Source organism: Lolium rigidum, chromosome 7 (genome assembly GCF_022539505.1).
Source record: "Lolium rigidum isolate FL_2022 chromosome 7, APGP_CSIRO_Lrig_0.1, whole genome shotgun sequence".
NCBI classification, from domain to species: Eukaryota; Viridiplantae; Streptophyta; class Magnoliopsida; order Poales; family Poaceae; genus Lolium; species Lolium rigidum.
The window spans coordinates 350,354,012-350,376,913 of NC_061514.1; the positions used below are offsets into that span (position 1 = coordinate 350,354,012).

General features: G+C 48.0%; 1 protein-coding gene across 1 annotated transcript; it reads right to left on the reverse strand.

The window, feature by feature from the left end:
* Nucleotides 1–22,166: 22,166 nt before the first annotated feature.
* On the reverse strand, nucleotides 22,167–22,586 carry LOC124673613 (protein PELPK1-like). The gene has a single exon (XM_047209660.1). The coding sequence runs from the start codon at nucleotides 22,584–22,586 to the stop codon at nucleotides 22,167–22,169; it is 420 nt and encodes a 139-aa protein (XP_047065616.1).
* Nucleotides 22,587–22,902: the final 316 nt, after the last annotated feature.

A 22,902-nucleotide genomic window follows, 5' to 3' on the forward strand; every position in this document is an offset into this window, starting at 1 on the left:
TCTTTTACTAAATGCTTATGAACTAAAATTGGCTTTATGCAAATAAACCTAGAGCTTAGCACCCCATTACTAAAATTGATAGTACTTACACTAGTATTAGTTTGTGAGTACTTTAAAGTACTCACAGCTGTGTCCCTGGCTATTCAAATGGCCAGACTATGAAGAAGAGCAGCAGTATCAAGATGACGGACAGCAAGATGTCTACGTCAACTAGGAGTATCTTCTGACGTCAAGCGTTGGCCTGTGGATTAGATAGTCCACTACTGCTACGCTTCCGCTATGTATTGTGTTCGTTGATCATTAGATCAACTATTTGTGTAATATTGGATCATGTGATCTACTTTTGTAAGACGACTATGGTTTGTAATGAATGATGACTTTATGATATCAACTGTTATGTCTCGCAACAACAATCTTCCTGGGATTGCGATGTATGGCATAATAGGCATCTGGACTTAAAAATCTGGGTGTTGACAACCGTTGGCGTGCCACATGGGCTTTGCCCGGAGAAGCCCCGGGATTTGGCTATGGGAGAGGAGGTTGGGGCGCGGGAGGTCAAGGGAGTGAGGAGTGGTGGCCGCCCGGCGCGGCGCCGCCGCGCGGGTGCGTGAGGTGTCTTAGGCCATCTCCAACGATGGACCGCAAAACGGATCGTATTTCGTCGAGCCGTCGAGAGCACACGCAGTGGCGACGAGGGTCAAGGCAGCTCCAGCGGTGAGTCGGGGGGCACGGAGGCCGGCGACCACCAAGGTAGCGAGGGCCAATCCATCTACGCGGACGGTGTAGCGGGGCCAATGAAGTTTAGCTTAGTTTAAATTCAATTGTGATTAAAATGCAATGAAGATGTATCCCAAATATGCTTTATGAGAAAAAAATGTACTCACTGAATTGTGGGCTAGCGACTGTTGCGTCCCCGGTCCGCGCGCTATCCGTGCTGCCGTAAATTTGGTTCAAATTTTGACCAACTTTGCTCTAGAATGGACGTATTTAGAGAACATGGTCCGTATATGGTTATCCGTTGGGTCTCGCTTTTAGACGCGGCAGGCGGCGACGGACGCGAGATGTCCGTATGCTGGGAGTGGGCCGTTGGAGATTCCTTATCAGCATTACTGAAGTTTAAAAAAAGAATATTTTTTACTTAAGCACATAGCACCAACCTGGAGTTACAGCTTAACAATTAATTCCGAGTTATGAATTATACCATATACTGTATATAGTTCGTTTGGTTTTGAGAGTTTCAATAAATAAGAGCACAAAACAAAACTTGGATTCAAAACGTGGTGAACCCTATTGTGGTTATGCTCAACCGCTCGCACTAAGATTACTTTGTTTTTGCGAAAACGCACTAAGATTACATTAATACAGATCGGAACTTTTAAAGCACCTGATAACACACGAAAAGTATTTTTTGTGTGTGGTGCGGAACAAAGGTGATGATCAATAATTTTGACCATCTATCTACTGCCCGTGTAATCTTTTAGGCCACCTCCAACGATGGACCGCAAAACGGATCACCATTTCCCCGAGATCGAGCCGTCGAGAGGACAAAACGGCGGTGACGAGGGCCAAGGCAGCTCCAGCGGTGAGGCGGGGCGGGGGGCACGGAGGCCGGCGACCACCAAGGTTTCGAGGGCCAAGTCATCTACGCGGACGGTGGAGCGGGCCCATGTAGTTTAGCTTAGTTTTGTTTAAATTGTGAATAAAATGCAATGAAAATGTATCCTAAATATGCTTTATGAGAAAACAAAATGTACTCATTGAATTGTGTGCTAGCGATGGCCGTGTCCCTAGTCCACGCGCTACCCGTGTTGCCGTAAACCTGTCCCAAATTTAGACCAACCCACTCTAGAATGGACGTATCTAGAAGACGCTGTCCGTATATGGTTGTCCGTTGGGCCTCGCTTTTAGACGGGACGGACCGCGACGGACGTGAGATGTCTATATGCTGGAAGAGGGGCGTTGGAGATGCCTGATCTGCATTACTGAAGTGAAAAAAAGAATAAAATAAAATTTGCTGGAGCACATAGCACCAACCTGGAGTTACAGCTTAACAATTAATTCTGAGTTATGAATTATACCATATATATAGCTCGTTTGGTTTTGATAGTTTCAACAAATAAGGAGCACAAAACAAAACTTGGATTCAAAATGTGGTGATCCCTAATGTGGTTATGCCCAACCTCTGGCACTAAGATCACATTAATACAGATCGAAACTTTTAAAGCACTCGATAGCACATGAAAGGCATTTTTCATGTGTGGTACGAAACAACGGCGACGATCAATAATTTTGACCGTCTGTCTACGGCCCGGGTAATCCCCTAACTGGGTAGAATGAATATGGAAATGCATTTTGGACCATAACAAATGCTCCGCACACGCTCCCGACCCAAATAATCATCAGCGTATATGCGCAACATCGCACACGTTTCCCGGAGTAGCTAACGTGTGTAAATTATTTGCGATATTTCATTTATTTCTTTTTTTTTAACAGGGAAGAGAAGCTCCATTACTCGGTGGGTAACATTACAAACATGACCTTGGCTTTACATGGAATAGCACAGGAGTCCTGGGAAATTACAAAAAGGACCTCGGAAAGAAAATTTAAAAAGCAATCCGGTCCTTCTTCTCCACCACAACATCGGATCAATCGCAGACTACGGTCGCCGTCAACGAAGCCGGGGACTAGGCCACTTGGTTCGTCGATGGGATGGATCACCGAGCTGTGATTGCAGATCTTCCTCCACAGCCCTAAGGTGTGGGGGAAGTAGATACTCCCCGGAGCAGTAGCTGCCGAGGAACGGCGAGGCCTCTTTGACCGAAGATAGCGGCAGCAGAGCACGCCGACGCTTGTGAACCGCCGCAGATCGAGCTTCAAGGTACCCCAGTGCTGCCGAGCCTCTGCACTCTGCACCTCCTCTCCTCTAGGTCTCCCCTCGCCACCATGGCCGTCCAGAGGAAGAAGAGAGGAGGGATACCGAAGGGCAGAGGCAAGAACAACTCACCTCCAAGCTGGCTTGGGCGAGCAAGAACCACAACCCCACCTCCCCTCGCCTCCATGGCCGGCCAGAGATGGTGCTGCCGCTCGGAACGCCGTCGCCGGAACAGCCGCTGCTATACACTCCCAGATCCCCCCGCCACCTCGGCCGGCCAGAGAGGGGAATACATCAGAAGAAGACTGAATCTGCAAAAGAAAGCTTCCAGCGAAGTTATTCAGGCGTGCAGTGGCCTCCACCGCCGTTCCCAGCTCCGACCATGGGAGCTAAACCAAGAGGAGGAAGAACCCTAGCCTCCAGATCTCGCCGGACAGATCCGGAGCTGCACCTAAACTACTGGCATCTAGCCAAAAACTAACCCTACTATCTACAGAGAAGAGCCCAGTGCCGCCCCTCCGCCTCCCTCGACCGGCAACGCCGGCGAGGTCAGCTTCGGTTTGGCCCGAGGAGGATAAACTCTCCCTCAGGTACTGTAGCGAGGATAGAGACGAGAGAGGGGGGAATATTTCATTTATTTCTAACGTCTCTTCTTCTTTTCCCCATTTCAAACGGCAACAAATTAAAATCGTTTGTCAAATATTCTTTCGGTATAGCCTCTTCGCATTCTCCAGAATCCTGCAAGTTGGCGACGAGGCTGCTTCATCGGTTGCGTATCCTACCTCTATATAAAGCTCCGCGCCGCCGCACGCTCTCTTGGCACCCAGAAGCCCTCTGTTATGACCGGGTTGGTCTACCACCGGAGGGGCCCACCGGCCAGGCTTAGTTAGGGGCTTAGCCCAATTAGCAGATTAGGGGCTTAGCCCATAAGCAGATTTCTCTTATATAAACGAGTTGTAATCGACCAGGACAATCAAGCAATAAACATATTTTGTTGCCGACTCCTCAAGGAGTCGGAGTCCCAAACCCTAGCCGCCGCCTCCGCCTTGCGCCGCCGCCTCTCCTCAGCCGCGCGACAGCGCCCTGCCGCCGGCGCCCTCGCCTCCGCACGCACACCGCCCCTTCCTTCCCCTACAATCTCCGCCCTAGACCGGGTTAACTAGCTGGTTCTACCACCCTCCCTCAGACATACTAGTTTCAACAACGCTTACCTCTCTTGTGTGTTGTTGTTCCCGGAGCCACTGTGTCTGTTGAGCATGCGTCTATGGTTGGGGAGGACGAGCAGTCCATAGAACAAACCTGCATGAGCTCAGAATTTCAAAAAAGAATCAACCACACTTTTTCCTAGAACAAATCCTAAACTCTAAATCAACTACACTTTTTCCTAGAACAAATCGTGCACGAGCTCAGCATTTCAAAAAAAATACGATAAAAGGAAATAGTATGATCAACAACTAAAGAATCTGCACATGTACTACATCCATATCCATCTGTAATGTGTATGTACATCTCATGACATGTAAGTAGGCGACATAGATAAACGCTTCACCGATCACGCATCGCGCACAAGACTCCCGAAAACCCGGACCAACAATCGCACACAGGCGCAACACAAGAACCGGATACAAATGTGCGAAAATGGGGAAATGAAAGGACAAGTGAAGACAGTCATTCAGTAATCATGGCTTGGCCTCCGGCTCTGGGAAGTGGAACTCCGGAATGGCTGGCATCTCCGGCTTCGGCGGCAGCTCCACCTTGGGAAACTCCGGTTTAGCTGGAAGGTGCACCTCTGGGAATGTTGGTAGCTCTGGCTTGGGTGGCAGGTGCACCTCGGGGAACGAGGGCAGCTCTACCTTGGGCAGCTCGGGCTTTGGTGGCAGATGAACCTCCGGGAATGGCGGCAGCTCGACCTCGGGCAGCAGTGGCAGCTCGGGCTTGTGCTCATCGTCCTTGGACGGAACGGCCTCCTCCTGCAATGTCCGCACAGCGCCACTCATGGCGACACATGAGAGAAGCAGCCCGAGGAGGAAGATACTGGTTTTTCTCGAAGCCATACTGCTGGGCGTGTGGTTGTGCAGCTCGGTAACTCTATCTGTGTGGTTTGAATGTGGGAAAGATAGCAGATGCTTCGTTCTACTTATAGAGTTCAAATACGCTTGACGTGTACAGCGAGGGTCCTTCGAGACAAGGTTGGTTGCCTACTTGTTTATCCTTCATGTTCATGTGTGATGTGTGCGCTTTGATTTCGAGTGTATGTCTGGATTCTGCTTACGATTTGGGTAAATACAGACGGAGACAGTTCTTCGGCTGTTGTCGGCTGCAGTTGACTAGTTGAGGCCACCATGATGTTGTAGGCAGGGCAGGTACGACCGTGCGGTCACAAAGAATTGTTAGGCCAGCAGCTAAGACGAAACGCTGTGTCCAAAGTACCATGATCGTACAAGAACACAAGCAAGTTGCTGGTCAAACTTCTCCTGCCTTTTCTTTCTTCCTACTCCCTCTTCTTCATCCTCCTTCAACGGTTCAACCAAGCTCAATGATCGGACGAGACCGAAGAAGCATGGGCATGAAACAGAACTAACACTTGACCAACTTCTCTTACGAACTCTATTTTTCAAATTAAAAGGGTATTAATCGCATGAAACAGAAACTTGTCTAAGGGGAATATGCAAGATTTAGTTCGTCACAACAGTCGCGAGAGTAAATTTAATTGATGTGGATATAGTTTCAACAATAAGAGTTCCATTGCCTTAGTGGTTTTCAACCGCAACAAAGCAGAGGAGGACTTGGAGTTCTGTCCGCGCTAAGCATTGGGTAACCATATTCCGGGAAATTAGACTTGTATTCTTGGGTTGTAGGCTTCGGGCACAAGATATGTGTTAGTTGATTCTTCTTTATTCGATGAATTAAGACAAAATCTTTTTCCTTTCTTAAATATGAATTAGTGCTAGGAGGAACTAGACACTAAATGATATAGTAGAAGCGGGACCTCGGCGTGAGAATTCCAGAAATTCGCTCCTAACATATTTAACCCCATATTTATCTCACCTCCTTTCGCTCAATCATCCATGAACTTTTTAACGTTTAATCTAGTGACACCCTAGATGCATTGAAGTATATGTGGATTATCTAACTCTTTTTACCAGCTCTAACTTTTGGTTGCGTTTGGCTAGTGCATGAAGCTTGTCATGGTATCAGAGTCTAATTTCTCGAGTTCATCCAATAATTCTTGTTAACCTCTCGGTGTCCACGTAACCTTCTTGAGCCATATCTCGAGTCACTGGTCCTCATTAGTCCACGTTTAAAACCTCTTGAGCCATATCTTGTTTGGTCGGGCTTATTTTTGGCTTTTCAATTTTGGCTTATAAACCAAAAAGGCACCGCTTTGATTTTGTGTTCGGATTTTTAGTTGTGTTGGCTAGTACAATTCTTATTGCCCCCTATGTGCAGTTGTTGACTTGTGTTTCCCGTCACACGTGAGTTCAGAAAGGGCCATGCAATCCACATATATTGTACAGTTCAACAGATAAACCCTCCCGCCAGAGCATTAAGAGCGTTGACGGCATAGTTATGTACGTTTTTTGGACTGTAATTATCACATGTCAGAGCAAGGACAGCAGTAAGTTGGAAAAAATGTGCATCTATGCTACTGGGATGGAGAAAATTACAACTGTACATTGAGGGTAGCATGCATATTTTCAAAGTATTCTTACAAACAAGAAAGATAATAGTGAGAACGAAACAGTTCTCGTATATATACCAAATATATAAGCACATCACTCACAAGACTAGCCAAATACCACGACTAAACGAACACATCAGCGAAGCGACACAACAACAGGTACATGCACGAGCAATCAGAAGACGCAAGACAACAATACTGAGAAGACAGTTCTCCATTCCTCATGGTTTAGCCTCCGGCTCTGGGAAGTGGAACTCGGAAATGGTGGGCAACTCTGGCTTTGGCGGCAGCTCCACTTTGGGCAGCTCAGGCTTGAGTGGCAGGTGCACCTCCGGGAAGGTTGGGAGTTCCACCTTGGGAAGCTCGGGCTTAGCTGGAAGGTGCACCGCCGGGAATGTTGGCAGCTCGGGCTTGGGTGGCAGGTGCACCTCCGGGAACGGCGGCAGCTCAACCTTCGGCAGCTCGGGCTTAGGTGGCAAGTGCACCTCCGGGAATGGCGGCAGCTCAACCTTGGGCAACGCTGGCAGCTCGGGCTTGTGCTCTTCGTCCTTGGATGGAGCGGTCTCCTCCTCCAAGATTCTCGCTGCGCTGCTCATGGTGGCGCACGAGAGAAGCAGGCCGAGGAGGAAGACAGCGGTGTTTTTCGAAGACATGTCGATGGACGTGCAGTGTGTGAAACACTGGCTAGCTCTAGCAGTGTGGGTTGGATGTGGGAGAGGTAACAGGTGATGCATGCTACTTATAGGGTGCAAAACGAGAGAGTTGGAGTTTTGCAGCAAGTTTGGCCATCTACTTATCTGCACTTCCGTCTTATGTTTGCGCTTTCGAGTCTCAGCGTTTAGCTGAGGAAAGAATTCTCAGGCTGCAGTTGACGACACTGACGACGTGCGCTGCGCAGGTACGACCGTGCAAACACATACACTTGTTAGGTCAGCTGTTAAGACTAAATATTGTGTCAAAGGACGCGACAGATTGTAGAATACAAGCAAGCCTGTAAATAGCATTACTGAAGTAAAATAGAAATTTTTTTGCTGAAGCAAAACCAGCTTGGAGCCTGACAATTAACTCGGAATGGCGATCATAACATTGTAATAATATGTTAGTTTTGAGAGTTTCAATAAATAACACAAAACAAAACTTGATTGCAAAATGCGGTGATCCCTAATGTGGACCTACTTATGCACAACGGGAAAACATGAATGGAGTAGGTGGGCTCTCTTTTTTTTTTTTTTGAGAAACACAATACAAACGCAGGCGCTCACATACACGCATATACACTCACCCCTATGAACGCACACACGCACACCCTACCCCTATGAGCACCTCCGGAAGACTGAGCTGGCGGATTGGATCTTGAAATTGACGAAGTCACCACAGGCGCCTCGCTGTCGACGGGAACGTCGTCGCCTCCCACTGAATGAATATTCCGCCTTTATGAGACACACAGACGTCAAATCTGGGATTTGAACTCTGGTGGGCTGGGGGTACAACCACCCTCCTAACCACCCAACCTCAGGTTGGTTCTCAAGTAGGTGGGCTCTCCGCACCTTCTCATTTTTGTCTTTTTTGTTTCTCTCAAATTATATAATCTTTTGATGGCTCCGCCGGCCAATGTAACATTGCTTTGCATGGAGTTTGCTGCATCGGAGGTACTCGGTCGTGCGCACCCATGCTTTTATTCCGACCGATTGGTTCTGGAGGGAGCGGCGCGAAGCTCTTTTTCTGTGTTGACATCAAGTGACTATGGATCCATGATGAAAGTCGGAAAAGGAGAATTTCATGAAGGCCAGAGGGGAGGACTAGCTAAGTGAGGTTCAAGTCTTCGCGTTGTTGAGAGACTTGCTTGGTGTGACGGGCTTCACAGCAGCGGTATGAAAGTGGGGGCGACAACACAGGTGAAGTGCAGAGTCATACCTTTCAGGGTGAAAACCCAAGGTCTAGCCTTAACTGGTTGTGCCTGGCAATGGCCTTGGTGGAGGCATTGTTTTGAGAGCGGGGACTATCTTCAGGGTGAAAACCTAAGATCTTTGATCGGGCGACGACGGTGTTTGAGCACTGTTCCCTTCTTGGAGGTGTCGTTTTTTGGAGAGTCTGTAACTCAGGCGTTGTCTTGGCAGTGGATCTATTGCTGTTGTTAGGCCCGAGATACTGTAGCGGAACTTTTGTTTCTTAGTTTTCTTTTCCTTTTTTTTGGCTGTGTGCATCCGTAGTGCCATTAGGGTGGTGCGTTGTTGCAGAGGCTGGGTGTAATTGGTATCTTATTGATATTAATATATTCCCTTTATCAAAAAATATAATCTTTTGATTATATTTTTTTGCAAGTCACTCAAAAATAACAAATAGAATGGAGGAAAAAATAGGTTGGAATTTTTTGTGCAAATTTAAATTTTAAATTATTAAAAATTAAAAATAAATTCTTGAAATATATATATAGCTATTGACATAAAAAATCCAAAATATTTTTCCCACATTATAATTTTTATGTTTAAGTGACGTGCAAATTTTCAAGTTCAATCAATGTGTGGTGTGAGAGATACAAAAATGAGAAATTGTTTGAGAGGGGAATAAAAAGAACTTACACGGATCTTGATACAGTATAGACGGTCTGGATATGGGTGCGCACCAAGCACCCGTTCTGAAAGTCCACTCTCACAGCTATGCACAACCGCTGGCACTAAGTGTATCAGCTTCACATGATATTTTGATCTAACGTAGGGTGCAGATGTTTCCAAATTTAACTGGCATGGTTTGGGTTTTAAGGATGTCTTGTCAACCAATATAATCTAGACTGAACTGATGTTAGCTGCAAAACATGCAACGGAGTTCAACGGGGGGGTGAAGCTAAGGCAAGTTATGCAGGATGTAGATGGTTACAAGTTTGACTGCTGGAGGAAACCATCGTAAGGGAAGGATGCTTAGAAATTTGACTGCTGCAGGTTTTAATGAAGAGCTAAATTCAGGTTCTTTGTACTACGAGTCTACGAGACAATGAAGGGATGGTAATTCTTTCAGCCTGGGGAAACATTCATCATTGCAAAAATTCCGAGCGTGCTGAAACTATTGCCGGTCTCCTTGCTTTACAAGCTGTCCTTCCAAACTATGGTGGTCTAATTCATGTTGAAAATGGTTGTGCTGAACTGGTTTCTGAAGTCAACCTGATGCAAACGAGCAACTCTGCTATATCAAGTACTGTAAAGGATATCAAAAACCTACTCCGGTTATTCCCTACTTGTGTTTTCTCAAAAATTAATCGCTCTTGTAATGAAGCTGTGCGTGATCTATGCTAAATTAGATCGTAGCGCATTTAGTGGGGAAGTGTTGCTAGGTTGTATTCCATCCTGCTTGAGGGAGCTTACCGACCATAATTGTAACCAAAACACTATTTATTAATGAATACAAGCACAAGTTCAAAAGCCTGAACAAACAAGATTATATATAGGCTTCTATGATTTTTCGATGGAAAAAATGACCCATACAAACTAAGCTAAAGCTTGTGCTGAAAACTGTACACTTAAGGAAGCATGCAAATTTTCGAAGTATTCTTATGAGAGAAAGATAACAGTAAGAACGAAAGAGTCCTCATATATACCAAATATATAACCACATCGATCACGCACAATATTCGCTGAAAACCACGACTAAACACACATCAACAGCACAGACACGGCAACAGGTATATGGGTGAGCTGAGAACGCGAGATAACACAATACTGAGAACGCATTTCTCATGGCTTGGCTTCCGGCTCCGGGAAGTGGAACTCAGGGATGGTGGGCAACTCTGGCTTCGGTGGCAGCTCCACCTTGGGCAACTCCACCTTGGGCAGCTCTGGCTTCGGTGGCAGCTCCACCTTGGGCATCTCCGGCTTGGGTGGCAGGTGCACCTCAGGGAACGTTGGCAACTCCACCTTGGGCAGCTCTGGCTTAGGTGGCAGCTCCACCTTGGGCATCTCCGGCTTGGTTGGCAGGTGCACCTCCGGGAACGTTGGCAGCTCCATCTTGGGCAGCTCAGGCTTAGGTGGCAGCTCCACCTTAGGAAGCTCGGGCTTAGGTGGCAAGTGCACCTCGGGGAATGGCGGCAGCTCCACCTTGGGCAGTGGTGGCAGCTCAGGCTTGTGCTCCTCACCCTTGGTGGGAGCAGTCTCCTCCAAGATTCTCGCCGCGCCGCTCATGGTGACACAATAGAGAAGCACACCAAGGAGGAAGAAAGCGCTATTTTTCAGAGCCATATTGATGGACTGTGTGCAACACTAGCTAGCTCTAGCAGTGGCGGTTTGGATGTGGGAGAGATTGCAAATGATGCGTGATACTTATAGGGTGCAACATGTAGCCTGTGGAGAGACTCCGGCGCTTTGCAACAAGTTGGTCATCTACTTCTCTGCACTTCCGTCTCATGTGTGTGCACTTCCTGAATCTATATCTGCTCAAGGTTTAGGTGAGGAAAGAGTTCTCCGGCTGTTCAGTCTTGTGCATGGCAGGTACGACCGTACAAGCACATAAAGTTGTTAGGTCAGCTGTTAAGAAGAAACATCATGTCCAAAGGGAGCTACGGATTGCAGAACACAACAAGCAAGTCTGTATATATAGCATTACTGAATTAAAACACACAACTTCTGCTGAAGCAAAACTGGCCTGGAGTTATCAGCCTAACAATTACCTCTGAATTACGATCACAACATTGTTATATGTTCGTTTTGAGAGTTTCATCAAATAAGGAGCACAAAACAAAACTTAATTGCAAAATGTGGTGATCCCTAATATGTGGATATACTTATGCTCAACCACGGCACTAAGTGTAACATCTTCACATGGTTATCTTGATCTGACATATGGTACAGATGTTTTCAACCCTAATTGGCGTGGTTTGGTTTTTAGGGATGTCTTGTGAACAAATAAAATCTGGATTGAACTGATGTTAGCTGCAAAACATGCAAGGAATTCAACACGGGAGTGAAGCTAAGGCAAGTTATGCAGGATGTAAATTGTTACAAATTTGGCTTCTTTGATAAGATTGAAATTTTGAGAAGTTAAAACCTTGATAGCTCAACATGTGGGAGGGAATCTTCATCACGCTATTTCATCACCTGATGAGATACACAGTTTGGAATCAGCTCCACCACTTATGGTATCAAATTTATTACACTTGTTAGCAATAAGCCATGCACGCCATGGTGGTGACCGGTGTCTGTGCACCAGGTCGAGGTCCATGGCGGGCAGGGTGTGCGTCTGTGTGTGTGTTGAGCGTCTGGCTCGTGTATGTGCGTGCGATGGTTGAGCAGGGTTCGGACCAGGTCCAGGCATGGCGAGATGGCCGCGTTGATCGCGTCGGGGCGCGACATGGGCGCGAGCCGGAGAAAGTGGATCATGGTGAGCTGGGCGCGGCTGTGGCTTCGTGAGTGCGAGCCCAAGCGGCTTTAAAACCCCACCCTATACTCCATTGTAAGCATCGAGTTAGAGCTCGCATTAGGAGAGGGTAAGTGCGGTGTTGACCAGTCTGCATGTTTTATACAATCGTATATCTATGCTATGCAGGATAATAGAGAGATAGAAGTGATGATAAATCTAAAAGGAACGCAATCTATGCTGTTCGAACCGACTAGCAGGGGTGATAAGCAAATAAAGCTAAATGACTGCTGGAGGAACCATTGGAAGAATAGGCGAAACTCAACTTTGATGCGGGTTTCAATGATGAGCTAAATTCAGGTTCTTAGGCCACTGTACTACGTGACGGTAAGGAATTGTAATTATTTCAACCTGGAGAAATATTCATCAATGCAAAAATGCCGAGGGTCCTGAAACTAATGTAAGTCTCCTTGTTTTACAAGCTATCCTTGCAAACTATGCTGGTCCAATTTAATTTGAAAATGGTTTTGCTGCACTGGTTTCAGAAGTCAACCTGATGGAAACGAGCAAGCCTGCTATATCCAGTACTGTAGAAGAGATCAGGAACCTAGTAAGTTATTACCTACTTATGTTTTCTCAAAAATTAATCGCTCGTGTAATGAAGCTGCGCATCATCTTGTAAAGTAAGAGCATCACTAGTAGTACCCCTAAACCCTCAAATCTGTAAAAATAACCGTTTTTTTACAGTTTTCGGCGAGAAAAAGCGTAGACTAGAACCCCTAAACCCCTAAACCCCTAAAAAAATTTAGAGGTCCAACCCCTACTCCCCCCTTCCAACCTGTAGAAGTGGGGGTTGGAGAGGCAAAACTGGCCCAACCCCTACTCCTCTCGTTTCGGCAGGTTGCAAAACGCGGGAGGGAAGTTTCAGCCCCGCGCCCCGCCCGTCGCCCCCGCCGCCGGCGGCCGCCCCGCGCCATGGAGCCGGCCGCCTCCGCCCGCCCGCCCGTCCTTGTGCATATAAATAGAAACAGAGGGAGAGGAGGCGTGCCATCGAGCAGCCCATTGTTTCATGGTATCAGAGCGGGTCATCCTCCCCGCCGCCTAAACCCCTCCCTCCCTCTCCAAAAACCCTAACCCTAGCCGCCAACCTCCCTCCCCTCTCCCACCATGACTCCCGAAGAACTCGCAGCCAAGGAGCGCGAGCTCGAGGCTCGTGCCAAAGCCCTAGATGACCGCGAAGCCTCCATCAACCAGCAGATCATCGCCGCCACCAACGCAGCCGCCGCCTCCCTTCCGGCTGGCCAAACACCCTCCCCAAACCCTAACCTAACCGAACCCACCACCACCAGTCCCTCCACCTACGCAACCTCCATCAAGCTCCACGTGCCGATCACCCGCAGCCTCACCGACGGCAACTACACAAGCTGGAGGGAGCTCTTCCTCGTCGCTCTCGGCCGCTACGGTCTCACCGCCCACGTCACCGGCGAAGCCACTCCCTCCGACACGTCTCCTACCTCTGCTTGGGGCCGTGAGGACTACACCGTGCTCTCCTGGATCTACGGCTCCATCGACACCGACCTCCTCAGCATCGTCATGCGTCCTGGCTCCACCGCGCTCACCATCTGGGACGCCATCGAGAATCTCTTCCGCGACAACAAGAAGCACCGCGCCATCCAGCTCGAGGCCGACTTCCGCAACACGCCACAGGGCGATCTCTCCATCAGCGACTACTGCGCCAAGCTCAAGAACCTCGCCGACTCCCTCACTGACATCGGCCAGCCCATCAGCGACGAAACGCTGGTTCTGACGCTCCTCCGAGGCCTTAATGACACTTACGCCCATCTGCGCTCGTTTCTCCCCTTTCAGGTGCCGTTCCCCTCGTTTCTTCAGACGCGCTCCGCCCTCATCCTGGAAGAAACTCAGCGCCGCACCGACGCACGCAACGCCGCCTCCACCGCACTCTGGGCCATGGGCCAGAGCGTACTGCCCAACAATGGGAGCGCCCGCGCCCCTCCTTCTGGTGACCGCTCATCGCCTTCTCCCTTCGGGGGCGATCGCGCCGGCGGCCGCGGCACCAACTACTTCACTAACACCTTCCGTGGCGGAGGCCGCGGACGCGGCAGCGGACGAGGACGTGGGCGCGGCCGCGACAACCCCTGGCAGTTCAATCCCTGGACGGGGGCCCCTACTTGCGCCCAGCTACAGCAGGCCCCGTGGTAGCCACCTCCATCAACACAGTGGCAGCCGCGCTCACCAACGACATGGCAGCCGCCGTCCCCAGGCCTCCTCGGCCCGCGCCCCAGCATGACACCACAGGCGTATACAGCCCGGGGCTCCTACGTCCCCACCGCCCACCAGCAACGACGGATCGACCCGGCTCTCCTCGCTGCCCTCAACAACCTGCAGCCTACCCGGCGGCGATTGGCACATGGACACCTGGTGCATCCTCTCACATGGCATCCGATCCCGGTAATCTCCACTCCCTCCTTCCATCCTCATCCCAATTTGTCACCGTCGGAAACGGTGCAACTCTTCCTGTCACCCATGTCGGTTCCCAAACTCTTAATACCCTCACTAAACCCCTTTATCTTCACAACATACTCCTAGTTCCACAAATCGTCAAAAATCTTATATATGTTCGTCAATTCTGCATCGATAATCACTTCACCATTGAATTTGATCGTTTTGGTTTTTCTGTGAAGGCCCTTCCCAGCGGGATCGTGATTCTCCGATGTAACAGTCCAGGCCCTCTCTACGCCGTCAATCCACCTGCCTACGCCGCTACATTCCTCGCCACCATCTCCCACGACCTCTGGCATCGCCGCCTTGGACACCCCGGCCACAGCTCCACGCCATCTCTACCCACCGGCTTGCCGAATAAAACAGGACCCTCCATGTGTCATGCATGTCAATTAGGAAAACATGTTAGGTTACCATTTTCTTTGTCGAACTCGTCTACTACTCGCCCGTTTGAACTATTATATTGTGATCTATGGACCTCCCCAGTCCTTAGCATGTCTGGTTTTGCCTATTATCTAGTCATTATTGATGATTTTTCTCATTATTTTTGGAGCTTTCCTATTCGTAAGAAATCCGATGTCTTTGCCACGTTCGTTACTTTTCATGCCTTTGTCACCACCCACTTCAATCTCCCTATTCTAACTATCCAATGCGACAATGGAAAAGAATTTGACAACATTAAACTAAACTCCTTCTTTCAATCCCATGGAACCCTTTTTCGCTTCTCATGCTCGTACACTTCTCAACAAAACGGCAAAGCCGAACGAGCCATTCGCACCATCAATGATGTTATCCGCACCCTTCTCTTCCAAGCCTCCCTGCCTCCCAATTTTTGGGCCGAGGCTCTCCACACTGCCACTCATCTTCTCAACCTTCGTCCCACCGCAGCCCTCTGTAGACAAACCCCACACATCACCCTCTACGGTACACATCCATCCTATGATCACCTACGCGTGTTCGGTTGTCTCTGCTATGTCAACATTTCCTCCACTAGTCCCAACAAACTAGCCCCACGCGCCACCAAATGTATTTTTCTCGGTTATCCATCCCGCCACAAAGGCTATAGGTGTCTCGACGTGTCCTCCCGACGCATCCTAATCTCCCGACATGTTACGTTCGATGAACATACCTTTCCTTAAGCCTCCATCACACAAACATCTACACCACCTGCCATCATCGACCCCATAGATCCCCACTTCCTACCAATACCTCCAACCATATCCACGTCGGCACCACCATCTCCTACTCCACCCCCTGCCGCGGAAGAGATTTCTGCTGCCGCGAGCCCACGCCAGCCTGCCGCCGCCTCTTCTCCTGCCGCGGCAGCCTCTTCCCCTGCCGTGGCACCTCTTTCTCCCGACTCGCCTCCACGGCAGCCTGCCGCCGCTCTGTCTCCTGCCGTGGCAGCGCCGCGGCCCAGCATTACTCATGTGTACACTCGCCGCCCTTCGGCACCACCCGTTATCCATCGCACTCGTAGCACCACCGGTAAACTCCCACCACCCATCGATAAACTCAATCTCTCCGCCACCGTATCTTCTCCTATTCCTCACAATTATCTAGTTGCTATTCGTGATCCTTCCTGGCGCCAAGCCATGCAGGACGAATATGACGCTCTTCTCCAAAACCAAACCTGGACTCTCGTCCCTCCCCCTCCTGGTGCCAACATCGTCAGTGGCAAATGGATTTTTCGTCACAAATTCAATTCCGATGAATCTCTTGCTCGTCACAAGGCACGTTGGGTCGTTCGTGGTTTCACACAACAACCTGGCATTGATTTCGACGAGACTTTCAGCCCTGTCGTCAAACCAGCCACCATATGTGTTGTTCTCTCCCTTGTCGTGTCTCAAAATTGGCCCATCCATCAACTCGACGTCAAAAACGCCTTTCTTCACGGCAACCTTTCCGAAGAAGTCTACAGCCAACAACCCTCAGGGTTTATCGATCCCTCTCGTCCCACTCATGTCTGTCGTCTCCTCAAATCACTATACGGTCTTAAACAGGCTCCTCGGGCTTGGTTTCAACGATTTGCTACCTTTGCTCGTTCCATTGGCTTCCTTGAATCCAAATCTGATAACTCTCTTTTCACTCTCCATCGCGGTTCGACATCGCTTATCTACTTCTCTATGTTGATGACATCGTTCTCACCACATCCACCACTTCCTTTCTCCATTCTATCATCAACACTTTCAGCCGCGAGTTTGCCATGAAAGACCTCGGACCTCTTCATCATTTTCTCGGTATCTCTGTCACTCGCCAACCCCATTCTCTTCACCTATCTCAACGACAATATATCCTAGACATCCTCCACCGTGCCGGCATGAGTGACTGCCATCCGTCCTCCACTCCTGTTGATACCAAAGCAAAACTTCCTGCCTCTACCGGTCCACCTGTGGCCGATCCCTTCCTCTATCGTAGTCTAGCCGGCGCTCTTCAATACATGACTCTCACTCGGCCCGAAATATCCTACGCTGTTCAACAAGTTTGCCTTCACATGCATGATCCCCGTGAACCTCACCTCCTCATTGTCAAACGGATCTTTCGCTACCTCAAAGGGACTCTCGATCATGGTCTTACTCTTCACTCCCCCACCTCTCACTCTTTCATTGCCTACTCGGATGCTGATTGGGCAGGATGTCCAGATACTCGCCGATCTACGTCAGGGTACTGTGTGTTCTTGGGTGACAACCTGGTTTCTTGGTCATCTCGCCGACAGCCCACCGTGTCACGCTCTAGCGCTGAGGCTGAATACCGTGCTGTTGTCACTGCCGTTGCCGAGACTTGTTGGCTCCGTAATCTACTGCAGGAGCTCCGGCGTCCTCTTGACAGCGCCACGATTGTCTACTGTGATAACGTGAGCGTTGTTTATCTCTCGGCCAATCCAGTTCAGCATCGGCGTACCAAGCACATCGAACTTGACATACATTTTGTGCGTGAGAAGGTGGTGGCTCTTGGGGCTCTGCGAGTGCTACATGTACCCTCCAGTTCTCAGTTTGCTGACATCTTCACTAAGGGACTACCGTCTGTCTTATTTCATGAATTTCGATCCAGTCTTCACGTCGGCGAAGCACCGAGTTCAGACTGCGGGGACGTGTTAGGGAGACATCCTCCCGTGCGGCTAACCAAGATTAGTTAGGGATATTTCTTGTGTAACAATACTTGTAATCTTGACTTGTACCTCAAGTCCTTGTGCATATAAATAGAAACATAGGGAGAGGAGGCGTGCCATCGAGCAGCCCATTGTTTCATTGTGCATGGCAGGTACGACCGTACAAGCACATAAAGTTGTTAGGTCAGTTGTTAAGAAGAAACATCATGTCCAAAGGGAGCTACGGATTGCAGAACACAACAAGCAAGTCTGTATATATAGCATTACTGAATTAAAACACACAACTTCTGCTGAAGCAAAACTAGCCTGGAGTTATCAGCCTAACAATTAACTCTGAATTACGATCACAACATTGTTATATGTTCGTTTTGAGAGTTTCATCAAATAAGGAGCACAAAACAAAACTTAATTGCAAAATGTGGTGATCCCTAATGTGGATCTACTTATGCTCAACCACGGCACTAAGTGTAACATCTTCACATGGTTATCTTGATCTGACATATGGTACAGATGTTTTCAACCCTAATTGGCGTGGTTTGGCTTTTAGGGATGTCTTGTGAACAAATAAAATCTGGATTGAACTGATGTTAGCTGCAAAACATGCAAGGAATTCAACACGGGAGTGAAGCTAAGGCAAGTTATGCAGGATGTAAATTGTTATAAATTTGGCTTCTTTGATAAGATTGAAATTTCGAGAAGTTAAAACCTTGATGGCTCAACATGTGGGAGGGAATCTTCATCACGCTATTTCATCACCTGATGAGATACACAGCTTGGAATCAGCTCCACCACTTATGGTATCAAATTTATTACACTTGTTAGCAACAAGCCATGCACGCCATGGTGGTGACCGGTGCCTGTGCACCAGGTCGAGGTCCATGGCGGGCAGGGTGTGCGTCTGTGTGTGTGTTGAGCGTCTGGCTCGTGTGTGTGCGTGCGATGGTTGAGCAGGGTTCGGACCAGGTCCAGGCATGGCGAGATGGCCGCGTTGATCGCGTCGGGGCGCGACATGGGCGCGAGCCGGAGCAAGTGGATCATGGTGAGCTGGGCGCGGCTGTGGCTTCGTGAGTGCGAGCCCAAGCGGCTTTAAAACCCCACCCTATACTCCAATGTAAGCATCGAGTTGGAGCTCGCATTAGGAGAGGGTAAGTGCGGTGTTGACCAGTCTGTGTGTTTTATACAATCGTATATCTATGCTATGCAGGATAATAGAGAGATAGAAGTGATGATAAATCTAAAAGGAACGCAATCTATGCTGTTCGAACCGACTAGCAAGGGTGATAAGCAAATAAAGCTAAATGACTGCTGGAGGAACCATTGGAAGAATAGGTGAAACTCAACTTTGATGCTGGTTTCAATGATGAGCTAAATTCAGGTTCTTAGGCCACTGTACTACGTGACGATAAGGAATTGTAATTATTTCAGCCTGGAGAATTATTCATCATTGCAAAAATGCCGAGGGTCCTGAAACTAATGTAAGTCTCCTTGTTTTACAAGCTATCCTTGCAAACTATGGTGGTCCAATTTAATTTGAAAATGGTTTTGCTGCACTGGTTTCAGAAGTCAACCTGATGGAAACAAGCAAGCCTGCTATATCCAGTACTGTAGAAGAGATCAGGAACCTACTAAGTTATTACCTACTTATGTTTTCTCAAAAATTAATCGCTCGTGTAATGAAGCTGCGCAACATCTTGTAAAGTAAGGTTGTAGCGTGTTTAGTGGGCAAGTGTTGCTAGGTTATGTTCCGTCCTGCATGATGGAGCTTACCGACCGTGATTGTAACCAAAACTATTTACTAATGAATACAAGCCCAAGTTCAGAAAACAGAACAGAAAAGATTATGTATAGGCTTCTATGATTTGTCGATGGGAAAAATGACCCATACAAACCAAGCTAAAGCTTGTTGTGAAAACCGTAAACTGAAGGAATCATGCATATTTTCAAAGTATTCTTATGAGAGAAAGATAAAAGTATGAATGTATCAGTCCTCATATATGGAGTAACAAATATATAAACCATGTCACGCACAACCAGGACTAAACAAACACGTCAACAACACGACACGACAACAATTACATGGGGGAACACGAGATAACAATACTGAGAACGCAGTTCTCATGGCTTAGCTTCCGGCTCTGGGAAGTGGAACTCGGGGATGGTCGGCAACTCTGGCTTTGGTGGCAGCTCCACCTTGGGCATCTCCGGCTTGGGTGGTAGGTGCACCTCCGGGAACGTTGGCAGCTCTACCTTTGGGAGCTCAGGCTTAGGTGGCAGCTCCACTTTAGGCAACTCGGGCTTAGGTGGCAGGTGCACCTCCGGAAACGATGGTAGCTCCATCTTAGGAAGCTCAGGCTTAGGTGGCAAGTGCACCTCCGGGAACGGCGGCAGCTCCACCTTGGGCAGTGGTTGCAGCTCAGGCTTGTGCTCCTCACCCTTGGTGGGAGCAGTCTCCTCCAAGATTCTCGCCGCGCCGCTCATGGTGACACAATAGAGAAGCAGACCAAGGAGGAAGAAAGCGCTATTTTTCAGAGCCATATTGATGGACTGTGTGCAACACTAGCTAGCTCTAGCAGTGGCGGTTTGGATGTGGAAGAGATGGCAGATGATGCGTGCTACTTATAGGGTGCAACATGTAGCCTGTGGAGAGACTCGGGCGCTTTGCAACAAGTTGGGTCATCTACTTCTCTGCACTTCCGTCTCATGTGTGTGCACTTCCCGAGTCTATATCTGCTCAAGGTTTAGGTGAGGAAAGAGTTCTCCGGCTGTTCAGTCTTGTGCATGGCAGGTACGACCGTACAAGCACATAAAGTTGTTAGGTCAGCTGTTAAGAAGATACATCGTGTCCAAAGGGAGCTACGGATTGCAGAACACAAGCAAGTCTGTATATATAGCATTACTGAATTAAAACACACAACTTCTGCTGAAGCAAAACCAGCCTGGAGTTATCAGCCTAACAATTAACTCTGAATTACGATCACAACATTGTTATAATATGTTTGTTTTGAGAGTTTCATCATATAAGGAGCACAAAACAAAACTTAATTGCAAAATGTGGTGATCCCTAATGTGGATCTACTTATGTGCAACCTCTAGCACTAAGTGTAACAGCTTCACATGGTACGTTTTCAACCCTAAGTGGCATGGTTCGACTTCTAGGGATGTCTTGCCAACAAATATAATCTATATGATCAGAACTGCTATTAGCTGCAAAGCATGCAAGGAGTTCAACACGGGAGAAAAGCTAAGGCAAGTTATGCAGGATGTAGAAGGTTACAAATTTGGCTTCTTTAATAAGATTGAAATTTTGAGAAGTTAAAACCTTGATAGCACAACATGTGGGAGGGAATCTTCATCACTATTTTATGGCCTGATGAGAGACACAGCTGGGAAACAGCTCCACCACTTATGGATACAATTCTATTACACTGTCCCCTTTCCACCAATCGGCACAAAGAATCTACAGCCGTACAATATAGTTAAGCATCTCATTTTTCCCAGAAGTATGCAAAAGGTAACGCAAAACGAAAAATTACCTTTTTGCTGTGTGAGTTGACAGAAGCAGATGCCACTGCAGCAGCAGCAAAATCATCAACGGCACGACTATGCATTGATGTGTGAAACAAATGAGATTAATTAAATCTTAATGCTGTTCTTAGATCCCACAACATTATTTTAGGAGACTGTAAGTGTGGTGTTGAGCAGTCTGCATTTTTTTCCCCAATCGTATTTCTATGCTATGCAGGATAATAGAGACATAGAAGTGATGATAAATCTAAAAGGAACGCAATCTATGCTGTTCCAACCGACTAGTAGGGGTGACAAGCAAATAAAGCTAAATGACTGCTGGAGGAACCATTAGAAGAATAGGCGAAACTCAACTTTGATGCGGGTTTCAATGAAGAGCTAAATTTAGGTTCTTAGGCCACTGTACTATGAGACGATAAGGAATGGTAATTCTTTCAGCCTAGAGAATATTCCTCATTGCAAAAATGCCGAACTAATGCAGGTCTCCTTGCTTTACAAGCTATCCTTGGAAACTATGGTGGTCCAATTTAATTTGAAAATGGTTCTGCTGCACTGGTTTCAGAAGTCAACCTGATGGAAACGGGCAAGCCTGCTATATCCAGTACTGTAGAAGAGATCAGGAACCTACTAAGTTATTACCTACTTATGTTTTCTCAAAAAATTAATCGCTCGTGTAATGAAGCTGCGCATCATCTTGTAAAGTAAGGTTGTAGCGCGTTTAGTGGGCAAGTGTTGCTAGGTTATGTTCTGTCCTGCATGATGGAGCTTACCGACCGTGATTGTAACCAAAACTATTTACTAATGAATACAAGCCCAAGTTCAGAAAACAGAACAAAAAAGATTATATATAGGCTTCTATGATTTGTCGATGGGAAAAATGACCCGTACAAACCAAGCTAAAGCTTGTGGTGAAAACCGTAAACTGAAGGAAGCATGCATATTTTCAAAGTATTCTTATGAGAGAAAGATAAAAGTACGAATGTATATGTCCTCGTATACGGAGTAACAAATATATAAACCATGTCACACACAACCAGGACTAAACAAACACATCAACAACACGACACGACAACATGTACATGGGAGAACGCGAGATAACAATACTGAGAGTACAGTTCTCATGGCTTAGCTTCCGGCTCTGGAAAGTGGAACTCAGGGATGGTCGGCAACTCTGGCTTTGGTGGCAGCTCCACCTTAGGCATCTCCGGCTTGAGTGGTAGGTGCACCTCCGGGAACGTTGGCAGCTCTACCTTTGGGAGCTCAGGCTTAGGTGGCAGCTCCACTTTAGGCAACTCGGGCTTAGGTGGCAGGTGCACCTCCGGAAACGACGGTAGCTCCACCTTAGGAAGCTCAGGCTTAGGTGGCAGGTGCACCTCAGGGAATGGCGGCAGCTCCACCTTGGGCAGTGGTGACAGCTCAGGCTTGTGCTCCTCACCCTTGGTGGGAGCAGTCTCTTCCAAGATTCTCACCGCGCCGCTCATGGTGACACAATAGAGAAGCAGACCAAGGAGGAAGAAAGCGCTATTTTTCAGAGCCATATTGATGAACTGTGTGCAACACTAGCTAGCTCTAGCAGTGGCGGTTTGGATGTGGGAGAGATTGCAGATGATGCGTGCTACATATAGTGTGAAACACGTAGCCTGTGGAGTGTGGAGAGACTCCAGCGCTTTGCAACAAGTTGGGTCATCTACTTCTCTGCACTTCCGGTCTCATGTGTGTGCACTTCCCGAGTCTATATCTGCTCAAGTTTTAGGTGAGGAAAGAGTTCTCGGGCTATTCAGTCTTGTGCACGGCAGGTACGACCGTTCAAGCACATACAGTTGTTAGGTCAGCTGTTAAGACGAAAAATCATGT

Excerpts from the sequence above, each read along its gene's own strand:
- LOC124673613 (XM_047209660.1), bottom strand. The coding sequence starts at position 22,586 with ATGGCTCTGAAAAATAGCGCTTTCTTCCTCCTTGGTCTGCTTCTCTAT.